General features: G+C 33.8%; 1 protein-coding gene across 2 annotated transcripts in view; it reads right to left on the bottom strand.

The window, feature by feature from the left end:
* The window catches only part of FMN2 (formin 2), a 318,182-nt gene that overhangs the window by 113,392 nt on the left and 192,677 nt on the right, over positions 1 to 12,113 (bottom strand). For both annotated transcript variants that reach the window (XM_019746843.2, XM_074316783.1), the window contains 4 exons: positions 4,378 to 4,469; positions 4,078 to 4,207; positions 2,709 to 2,855; positions 58 to 117 (listed from right to left, as the gene is read on the bottom strand). In XM_019746843.2, the coding sequence (XP_019602402.2) occupies positions 58 to 117; positions 2,709 to 2,855; positions 4,078 to 4,207; positions 4,378 to 4,469 (429 nt within the window). The remainder of the gene's footprint in view (positions 1 to 57; positions 118 to 2,708; positions 2,856 to 4,077; positions 4,208 to 4,377; positions 4,470 to 12,113) is intronic.

Below are 12,113 nucleotides of genomic sequence, written 5' to 3'. Positions count from 1 at the left end.
CAAATCATTAAACAATAAAGAATAACAAATTATGACTATATGTAAAAATTGTCTTACCTCATCAAAATTTCGAAGATAATAGGAAACGATATATGACAAAAGGCTTCTGCTATTGTCCTAGGCAGAAAGACCAAAGTAAAAATATGTTTTTAAAAATAGTAAATATATAGTGTTAAATAAATTCCAGTAAATCAGCATATATAGATGAGAACAGTTAGAACGAAATATGAAATTCGATATTTCAAATTACTTTAGTGACTGTATCTAAGGAGTTTAATGGCAGAGACTATCTTATTTTCCCCCAGAATTCCCAGCTAAGGTCCAAGTGGAAGTATAGCTGTTTAAGGATAGGGTCTCAACTGTAAATACCTTCCAATTTTCACTCTCCTTGGTCAGAAAATTAGTTCATTACTTTTATGTTTTATTATTAAGAGGTATAACTACTATCTTAACTGAAGTGATTAAATGTTGCCATTTCACTGGACCAGCAAGTATCACTTCAACAGTTAAGTTTTACTGTCTTGTTAATACATTGATTAGGGAAATAAAAAAAGTTAAGTATTTTAAGTAATCAGAAGCTTTAAGAACACAAATACATATTATAAATTGTGGAAACTAAGATTGTGGAATTCATATCAATGCACCTATAAATAATGCAATGTATGTAGTTCTATAGTAAAACAATGTAAAATTGTTTCATTCTAAAGTTATTCAAAAAACAGCTTTTCATCTGATTTCTGGAACATTTGGAGGCATTGTGTATGTTTTTTGGGGTTTTTTGCATTGTTCAAATTTAGTACTAGGTAATCTGAATGTGAGAGATCAAATATATATTTTAAAAACAAACCCTATGATACTGTGTTCCTTGGAATGTTGAGTTTAACCATAATTTCCCCCATTTATAAAAAGAATAATATCTCTTTCCAATCAAGTTTGACATGATATGGTAACGTAACTATCAGAGACTTCTGTCATAGTAATATGCAGTAGTAGTACTAGTAGACCTAGTCGTAGTAGTAATGATAACAATACTAACACAATATCCATTACACAGTAATAGGTAGCAATAATGATAATAAAACATATTTATTAGAAAAAGGATTTGCTTGCAAAATGACTTAAGCAACTTGACTTCAGTTCTCTTTCCTAACTTGATTAGCAGTATCTGAATCAGTTAACAAAACATTTATTAAATGTGTACTGATCGCATGCTGAGTTAAAATTCTGAGTGATCTGAGTAAGAGCTCTGTCAATGCATGTCAACAAACAGCACTAAAGAATACAGTTATATTTGTATTATAGAAAAAGAACCAAATCAGGAAGACCTTTCATGGTTCTTATGAGAATGCAATTTTTTTTTAAAGTCCTTCTTCTTGATTCATTAATCTTTATCTCGATTACTCCTTAATTATTTAAATTAAAGGAAATTTAACAGATTGGGAGATTAAATAAGATATATCAACCAAATAAAAAGAATCCCTTATTCATATATAATGATTATCAGAATCTACTTCAGATACATTTTTGTAAGTTAAACATTATGTCAATGTTTTTTATATTCCAATGTTATCTGCAAAAGTTACTGTTTCAATACAACAAGCAGTTGTTAAGAACTACTCAAGAACTACCATGTGTTTACAGTGCTTTTGTTTTTGAACAAATGTGCTTTATAAGGCTGACATAATAGAAGTTCCTACGAAAGTGTATGTCATACAAATATAATAGTATTTGAATAAATATAACCATAAAAATCACAAAAATTATATGTTGTTGGTGTTCCAAGAAGGGACTATACTTTATTACATTTTGGAAAAGCACAGTGTCTGGCATTTCATACAAGCCCAATGAAAGAAAGTTAAACAGATGTATGAGTGGATGTATGAATAAACAAATAAGTTGTTGACCAACAGAAAACAAAATAAAATCGTATCTCTTTCTTAGGAGGGAGATTATTTCATTATCTAGGAAGGACAATTTTATATATTTTCATTTGTATGATCCAATTGTTTACTTAAGCTTAATATTATAAAAACATATCCATAATTTCCTTCATCATACAGTTCTGTGTGGAGATATTTTTATCAGAGAAACAGAATTCCTTTATTTTCTAAGTTTATAATCTTAGACTTTAACTCTGACCATTATGCTTGTTTCCCTAATATTAGATTTCTACTGACACTCTTATAATTGTTTAAATGTTAATTTTAAACAAACACAACTGTAGAAGTAGGATCAAAATATAATCAGGCCTGCAAAAGGGCTTAGACATTCCCACACATACCCGTATCAAGGAGAGGAACAGAATCGTCTTTCATATTTTATTTAGAAACTACTTTCACTTGTCCTTGTTTTGCTTAACATAGACGGAAAGAACAATGTAGATACAGTCTAATTTATGAGTCCACAAGGATAAATATTAGCAGACATGGTACAGAAAAAAAATGAAAAAATACTTATTTTTATTTTAAAATATTGTTTATGCAATTATTCCTTAGGCATAGAACTCAAAACTACTCACTTAAGAAACATTATTATTCACCTAATCACAAATATATGATGACCATTACTTTTATCTAATTCAAAACAAAGAAAATTTCCACCATGGAACATAAAGAAACATTTGTTACAACTGATTTGTAGTCAAACTTATTATTAAACAAAACATCTAATCCTCAATTTGCCTAGATACATTCATACAAAATACTTACACTGCTTTTGACATCTTTCAGCTTCGGAAGAATGTCTAATCCAAAACCATCTGCCTGTCCCCGAGTCTTATTTCCACCGTTCATGTAGTTACCAAAGGCAAGAACCAAACCCAGAACCTGCATAACTCCTGGGCCATTTTTTAATGTCTGTAAAACAGGATAAAGAACAATTTCTCTCTTATGCAAAGTTTTATTGAAACTATCTTAAGTCAGTTGCAGATATTCATATTATGTTAATAATTTGAGGTCATATCCAAACTTTATCATTGTTCATTATTAGCTCTATTTGAAGAGAAATGTCTCCAAAGTGGACTTTAGAAAAACTGTAGCACTAACAAGCATTTAGGTATGCTTTTGCAAGCTGAGAGATACCAATCTGGGCCATTTCTATGATGTAATTGTAAGGAAAATAAATAAGGCGATCAGATAATATGACAACCAGTACAAAATAATGTCATTGCTATCATCCTAATTGTACCTACCTCTGGAGCAATACACATTTTTGGCATAAGTTGTGGGAAAACTTACAGAGACATAGTTACAAAAATTAATTTCCAAATGTAGATTTATCCCTGAAAAATTCATACTCGCTTCTTTCAAAACACAAAGTTTAACCTGAATTTGCATGTCACTTCCTCTGAAAACGTGCCATTAATAAGACTTCTTTGCAAAATGATTTACCACAACCAGAACAAATGGTTCTATTGATTTGTGACAAATTGTTTTAAATGTCATTATTGGTAATTGCTGCCAAGTATTTATTCTTTGTTTTCAGAAGATCATACAGCTGTTCCTAAATCATTTGGTTGGAATCATTAACAATTTGTCAAGGGACCTTTCCAAATATGAAGGAAAGTAAATAAAATGCCTTCAAATCGCATTCAATTGGCAGTTTTATGTGTAAGAGGTCCATGAAAAGTGAAAATTTTGCTTTGGCAAAAGCAGAAGGGACAAACAGCATTAGGAATAGAGACAGTGGCAATGTAATGGCTCTGTGCGATGTCAGAGGGATAGTGGATGGGGGCGGGGGGGGGTTGACACAGTGTGAGGGATATAAATGATAAATGCCTAACTATTACATTGTTTTGTGCACCTGAAACTAATAAAAAAAAAAATTTTTTTTTAAATCTCTGGAGGTTGATGCACGATAACCACATTCTCACAAAGAGGTCCTGGGGGGCCAATGCGCCTACCCCAACATTACTTTGTTCTTGAAGCTAAGTCATAATAGGTTGTCTGCCGTGGGCCTGTTATCCCTCAAATTTTATGAGGACTTCGAATAAAAAAAACCATTTTTGAAATGTGAACATGACTGAACACAATTAAATATCAGAATCCAAGCTTTAACCCTCTATGTAACACAACCCACCTCACACAATTTCTGTAGTAATTCCAGTTTTCGTCGAATTGAGCAAATGCTTTCTGAAAATGTGGACTGGAACAGGATGCAAAAAACTCGCTCTGAAAAGTTGGGGATTAGCGACAGCTCATAAAGGAACCTAAGGAAACAAAGCCAAGTTAAGAGGAATAATATAACTCATATAAACAGAGGTTTATCCTCGTATCATTTGTAACAATTACTATACACAGAAGACATTGCATCTTCCAAGTGGAAAGAGGGCCCCCTCGCCGCCTGGATGTCCACTGCAGGGTACTGAGGTACGCTTACTGTTCAGGTTTGTCCAGAGACTTGGCGTTCTCCTTGTCTTTGGAGGATCGGCCGTGCTTTTCAATTTTTTCCAGTTCATCTGACTGTGCTCTCTGGAAATCCAAAGACAAGCTGTTTTTCAAAATCTGGTTAATTGAATCCCTTAGATAATGATGATCTTAATATAGCAAAACTCTCTATATTTTCATATTTCCTAGCATCTCTTTGTAGTTAAGCTTGACTTAATTCATGAGGCATTTGAAAGTGTAAATATGTTTAATGCAAACCAGATCATCTCCAAACCTTCCAAATAATGTTATTGACTATTAGTGATCTGCAAAACATCTATTTATTCAAGCATACTTTAAAACAATACAATCTTCCTCTCTTGCTTTTTGGCTGTTTATAATATTCTCCAAAATGCAAAAATTTCATTTTAAAGTGGTATTTCTTATTAAGGAGTCAATCAACTAAATTTGCAATTAATTTGATCCTAAGGTTTGTCATAAGATTTTTAAAGAAAAAAAAAAAGTACTTATTGAACTATTGCAATCATTGTTTACGGGTATTTTTTTCTTAGGGGAAAGAAAAATGCACTTTAATTAGTAAGTCATGGAAAAAAAATAAAAGGTTTTGATTTTTCTGCTGGATTTTGTTTTTGACACAAAAAAGGCTCCAGGCTTTTTTTCTTCCTAAGTGTCTTCTTTCAACCATTTATAATATCAAGCTAAAAATGTGTCAGACTAAATTTGTTTCTTTATAGGAGAAAATCTTCTATATTTTAACATAATGTAGAAGACTATAAATGCGGAGATGTGCAAGTCTATTCTTTATGGAGAATTGGGATGATTTTTATTTGTAGTCTTGTGTTTGTTTGTTTTTAATATAATTCACAAGATGTTTCAAAGCAGTCAAATCTACTTTCTAAGTGCATTAACAAGTGTGAATAAACTACATCTTGAGTTTCAGTCTAGTCCTCAGGACTTAAAATCCCTTCAACATTATTTTAGAGATTACATATTTCACCTAAACAAAGCTATGTTCTGTTTTGTATTCACTGATCATTTTGAAATACAGTTTTTTGGTAGATGGGGTTAGCTAACAAAAACTAGTTCCTCAAAGGAAGCTTCTTTTTAGCAGTGGAAGAGAATTTGATGACAAGTCAGTGGATCTGCTGAGGGTTTGATAAATTTTGTTTTTAGAATGTAATACAACAAAAGGATCCAAAGAAGTAAAGAAGATGTATTTAATGCAAATATCCCAAGCTACTCCAAAAATTTAGAAACTTCTAGAATTTCAATAGCATAGTAATCTTACTTTTTTCCTCCAGTTTATTGCAGCCTTGCCCATGAATTTTAGGGGAATAAATGCCACCTCATTTATTTATAGTTACCACATATAAGAATGGGCCCCACAGATGCTATCATAATACCACTTACAGCCAAGTAAAAAGATGGCCTTTTAGAATGACCAAACCCATCTTTCTGGCAAACAAGTGACGGGAGTAATATTATAGAAGAATATTAATGTCAAGAACACTGATAAGGCAAGGGCTGTTTTAAGACACAGGATCACACCAAAGTACACCATATAAAGCCATCCAATCCTTATAATCCCTCTATTATTGTTGTTATTACTATTATTATTATTATTATTATTATTATTATTTAAATGAGACCCTCTACCAGAGCAATTAGTCTGCTATCTTTAAACCCAACCACATTCTATACCCAAAACCTCACCAGGAAAAAAAAAAAAAAAAAACCCGCTTGCTACAATATGATGCAGTCATTGAGCTTGTTTATTGGTTTATGTTTTGTTTTTTGAAACTTAGGTACCCTGACATGGACTCAACCTAGTTGAGTACTGGTGCCAGGGGTTGAATGAATAGAAGCCCACTCCTGGAACCCAGTAAATCCCCCTGGGTCTTGAACAAATAAACAAAGAAAATCTCCAGAGGTATATACAAGAGAAAAAAGATGGCCAAGGTAAGCCACAATTATAACTAAAGATACAAGAGAAGGACAAAATTCCTCAGTAACCTGAGAAGAAAGTGACTTTCTGGGTGTACTATAAAGTTAATTCCCCAAACAGTCATTACATATGAATTACTAATTGCGTAGTCTTCTATATTCACACTCTATTAGATATTTCTGCTCACTTTAGAAAGCTCCCTTGGGTTGATGGTGCTGCTTTATGGCTAGTACAGGGAACTAACTGCTACTCTATCCATGTCCCACACACCCCTTTCTTCTTCCCCACACTGAGTTACACAGAACTTCCAAATATTGGCATATGTCCTTTTATGATATTAAAAATAAAATCAAGTTTTAAAAGACATCACCCATCCTATCAGAAAAGTCTTTAAGTATATGGAAATTGTCAAGCTCGTAGTGGCAGCTACAAAATTAAATTTCCAAAATTATAATTTTTACTTTAGAGCTTGAATTTTATCAGTGGCAGCAAATACTGCCAGTTGTTTTCCTTGAAGTAACTGGTTTGTTTTGTTTATTTTCAAGAAAATGTCTACCAAATGCCAAGGTATTAATAACCAGTTTGCCAGTCAGATTTTCAAACAAGAATGGTGTTCAATGAAAAAAGGGCTAGTTTAATTCATAACTTAATCACACAAGTGCTTTTAATCAAAATGTTGTACTTTGTTGTATACCAGAAACAGTTTGTGTGTCCTTTCCATTTTGTGGCACAAAGTATTAAAAAGACATATACTCAGGAGTTGAGTTTTAATAAAATTAGTAATTTTCACTACTTCATCAAGGACACTCTTAAATGAAGCTGGCTTTTTTTTTTTTTCTTTTTCCTGCAAGTGCATGTCAGTGAAGAATTAAAATGGTGAATCAGTATGGTGTCACTGACCTGATTCATGACGAGGCACAAGCATTTTTACGTACCACTGTTTTTGAACCATCAGTACAAATGTTTACACTGTCAAAAAGGCAAATAACATCTCAGTGTTATTATGAAAATAGATTTTACCTTGCAGGCCTCCTTGGAAAAAATTGTAGGGATCCCAGTGGGTCCATGGAGCAAATTTGGGGAAATGATGTTTGGTAAAACCTTCCTGTCCCGTTGATGATTAAATTCTCTTCAACATTCACTAACACACCTCAAGTGACAACAATTCATTGTCTCCTTAAACTGTTATTACATCTTTAGAGAAGATTGTCTGCTCTCTGGGGTCAATTACAAATTTCTTTCAAATATTTGAGAAAACTAAAATTTCCCCCCTCTGTTTTCTGTGCTGTGTTCTATACTCTGATTCTTTACAACTCATGGCATGGATGTGAATTTCATCACAATCATAGTTTCTCTCTGAGTATGTTTCTGATCCCTTACAAATGAGGCACACACAATAGTGTCATTCTCCCAAGTGTGAACTGAAACTCCCATGATAGAGTCTGATTCTCAACTCGATTGTTCCAGAAAGACTGCTCCTGTTAGTACAAGAATTAAGGAACATTCTCGGTGAAGAGTAACCTACAAGCTTTAAGTTATCAGTCTAAGAGACCTCTGAATTATTTTTGTATTTATAGGCTCTATTCCATTTCTTTTATTCTATATTTATGAAATTAATTATTTTGGACTTAAACACAGTAACACATTTATTTATGTAATTTTTTTTCTGTATTCCATCAATTATTCTAAGATTTCCATAGCTTGAGATCATGATTTTATCATGCTATTGGGTAAAAAATACTTTGGACTACATTAGTGTGAGAAAGAATCATAAAACAGAGAAGACAAGGCCTGTGTTTTGAAGAATATGTGGCTCTAGATAGACGGACAGTTACATTAAACTCACTAATTTGCTTCTACATTTGCTCTGCTCCTTGTGTTCCGAGTCACTGCTGAAGGCACAGTCACATACCCAATACTTCACACCATCACACCACATCTTCTACCTGGAGTATGCTTCACCCACATTGGCTTGGTGCCCTTGGTTTTGCTTAGATATAAACTCCTCTGGAAAACCTGCCCTGACCATCTAGATCCTCATTATCGTTAATCTCTCTCTAGACTGATAACACAGAGACTTGTGTTTACTATGTTTTATGCTGTGCTTATCACACGTCTGACTGATGATGTACATATATGCCTACTCATCTTCTAGTGACAGGAGCTTCTTGAGGAAAAGGGTCATATCTCATCTTAAAAGGGACCATCTCTATGGTCCTACTGACCAGTACAATTCATGATATATAGTTAACAGTATTTTTTAATTGAAAGATTAAAGCAGACAAGAAAAAGAAATAAAAGACATCCAAATTGAAAAGAAAGAAGTAAAACTGTCGTAATTTGTAGATGATACTATATAGAGAAATCCTCAATGATTCCACCAAAAAACTGTTAGAACTCATAAATAAATTCAGTAAAATAGGATACAAAATTAATATTCTGAAATCAGTTGCATTTTTATACACCAATAATGAACTGTCAGAAAGAGAAATTAAGAAAACAATCCCATTTACAATTGCATCAGAAAGAATAAAATACCTAGTAATAAATTTAACCAAGGAGGTAACAGACCTGGATTTGGAAAATTATAAGACATTGAAGAAAGAAATTGAAGAAGATAGAAATAAATGGAAACACACACTATTACCATGTCCTTACTACCCAAAGCAATCTATAGAGTCTATTGCAATCCCTATCAAAACACCAAAGGCATTTTTCTCAGAGATGGGAGAAATAAACCTAAAATTTATGTGGAACCACAAAAGACCCAAACAGACACAACAACCTTAAGAGAGAAAAACAAAGTTGGAGGTATCATGCTACTAGATATCAAACTATTCTACAAGGTTATAATAATCAAAACAATATGGTACTGGCATAAAAACAGACACATAGGTCAATAAACAGAATAGAGAACCCAGAAATAAACCCATGAATATATGGTCATTTAATATATGACAAAGGAGGAAAGAATACACAATGGGGTAAGGAAAAGTCTCCTCAATAAATGTTGTTGGGGAACTTGAAGAGACCCATGCAAAAGAATGAAACTTAACTATGTTCTTCACGATATACAAGAATAAAATCAAAATGGAGGGAACACTTAAATGTGAGACCCAAAACCATGAAGCTTCTAGAAGAAAACATAAGCAGTAAACTCTCTGACATTGTTCTTAGTAATATTTTCTGATATATACCCCAAGATCAAATAATTGTTGCCTCTTCAAGAACTATCCTGTTCTTCCACAGAACTCTATCCTAGCACTAATCACATTAGCCTGTAGTTATTTACTTACATATTTGACATCTATCATTTTATTTGACAACCATCCATCTTATGGTTAGAGTGTCTCATTTTATTTAGAAGAAAAATCTGTATGTTAAGTACATTATGGATGAAATAGCCTTTTCAGTGTTGGACTGGGGCCTTAGCAATTTGAAGGGGAAATGCTTCTGCATTATTTAATGGATAATTTAAAATATTATTTTGAACATTACACATTCAAGAGTTTATGGGTGGTCTATATACTACTTGTGGAATCATACATCTTCTAATCCTGAAAATGAGCTTTTCAAGAGATATACTTTTTATGGTCCACAGACTTACATCCTACAGCCCCACAGATCTTTCTTCCCCAGGTACAATAAACAACTGGGATATCTTTAAATGCCAAGGGCTGATGGGAATTTGCAAGATGGTGGCCACATACACATAGCAATCTAAAATTCATCTCTAAAGGCTGAACCCGCTTCAGGAATATGAAAATCTTGAGTATTTAAACCAAAAATATGTGAGTAAACAAAAAAATTCAGAGCCAAATACACGAGATGCCATCTGGAATCATTCAACTTCTTAAACAAGTTTACTGAAGAAAACATAATAGGCGTTTTATATCTTTATTAAGAGAACTGACTATTTATTACTTTAATAAATTTATTGCCTAGTTAAATTTTGGTTGTTGCAATCATGGGCAATAAGGAGGAAAGGTGAAGACCTCTCAAGCTAATATGTCAAAATAATCAAATGTTATTACTGTTCATGCATAATTTCAAGTCACGACCCAGCTTTAGTAATCACCAAAGCTCTTAGCAGGTACTTATTAAAACAATCAACATTCACTACCATTGAAAAATATCTACCTTATATGATCATATACCAACTAAACTTGAAAGTCTTCTACATAAACTATAATATTCCTAGCCATAAGTACATTCCTGTAGCATCAGCAGTATAAAGGGATTTAGAGGAGGTACAGTGAAGATTTATGGCATTGGTTTGGGAAAATGTGTTATGGTTGCTAGCCAACTGTACCATTTCTCTAATGCTTGCTTGCCATCATGGAAAATTACTGGGAAATGTTTAGTATATGTGTCAGAAGAGACTGTCCTCCCGGGAGAGCTGAATAGTTATTAAAGAGTGAATGTGCAAGAAATACTTTCCATACTCTACCAAGCTAAAAAGTTGTTAATCTTCTCAAAGAAAGAAGCAAGAGGCAGATCACAGAATATAATTAATATAAAAACGATGGCTAGTAGAGACAGACAGGGTGCTTATAAACAATTTGACACCACACACAGGGATGTGAAATTCATATTCTTCTGAGGGGAGACCTCCTTGGGGACCAAAAGAAGCTGCACTAAAAGGAGAAGCAAACAAGTGTTTCCATTATCAAACAAGGTTTACATTTAGAATTAAAATACAAGAAAAAATAGCAGGGATCAAAGCTAGTGTTAAGCTAACATAAAAGTCACTACAAACTATTTTTTATCCATTACAGATTTATTCTCCATCTACTTTATAAAGAATTTGAGGATAGCAGTAATAGCAGATCTTTTTTCTTCTCTCATCCTCTCTTTCCAAATAGTAGAAATCTTGGATATCTTAGTTTCAGGTCAGCACATATTAAAGACAGGCCTGTGATTTATAGTAGGTCAGTAGTTGGATCAGAATTTTTCAGGGAAGTGTGAAATCTGGCATAGGCATCTTTCCATTTGTCGACCCAGAGAATGCAAATGCCTGTTCAAAAGAACTCCTAGTGAATAATTAGGCTCATATTTATAAAAGATCTAGTAGTCATTACTAATCAGTAATCAGTCATTATTCTCATTCTTTCTGTGCTTCAGGGAAAAGCTGCACTGAGCTTCATGCTTCCTGCGTGTTCCGGCCATCTATAAGAGAGTTCCTAGGATCTTATTTCGACCAATAAGACTGAGACTTTCCCCGTCCGTTCGGAGTTGTGCAGCTATATCCTCACTTGAACTTTTACCAACCAATCAGAATGGCTCATTCCAACCAATCAGGACAGTGCATTATGAACCAATCAAACTGAGAGGATTTGGAGTCTTCATTTGCATGATAACAGACCAACCAGGGACTGGGGACAGGAACTCTTCTCTATATAAGCCAGCTTCACCTCTGTCTCAGTGGTAGATACTTTTAGTTTCCATTGAAGACTATGTTTTCCCAGCCCAAGCTGTAATACCACAGCAGGGCAGAGATCTCACCAGAGCAGAGCTGTGACACTAGAACCGCCTTGCCCGGGCAGCCTTATGTAAGCTGTTACATAGCCATGTGGTATCATGACTAAGCTGTATCACTGTGGAGCTGTCTCACAGACATCCTGTTCCATAGCTGTGCTATGTCACAATTGATCTTGCTTTGAATAGTCTCTCTCCCCTCACACACCCCAAATTGGGGACTTCTTTTGGTGTTGAATTGGTGGCGACAACCTGCAGTCAACACATTCAAGCAATACTTGTGCTCTGAGCTACATATGGATACC

The sequence above is a fragment of the Rhinolophus sinicus genome, linkage group LG12 (assembly GCF_036562045.2).
Source record: "Rhinolophus sinicus isolate RSC01 linkage group LG12, ASM3656204v1, whole genome shotgun sequence".
NCBI lineage: Eukaryota > Metazoa > Chordata > Mammalia > Chiroptera > Rhinolophidae > Rhinolophus > Rhinolophus sinicus.
This window is presented reverse-complemented; position numbering and strand designations above follow the sequence as displayed.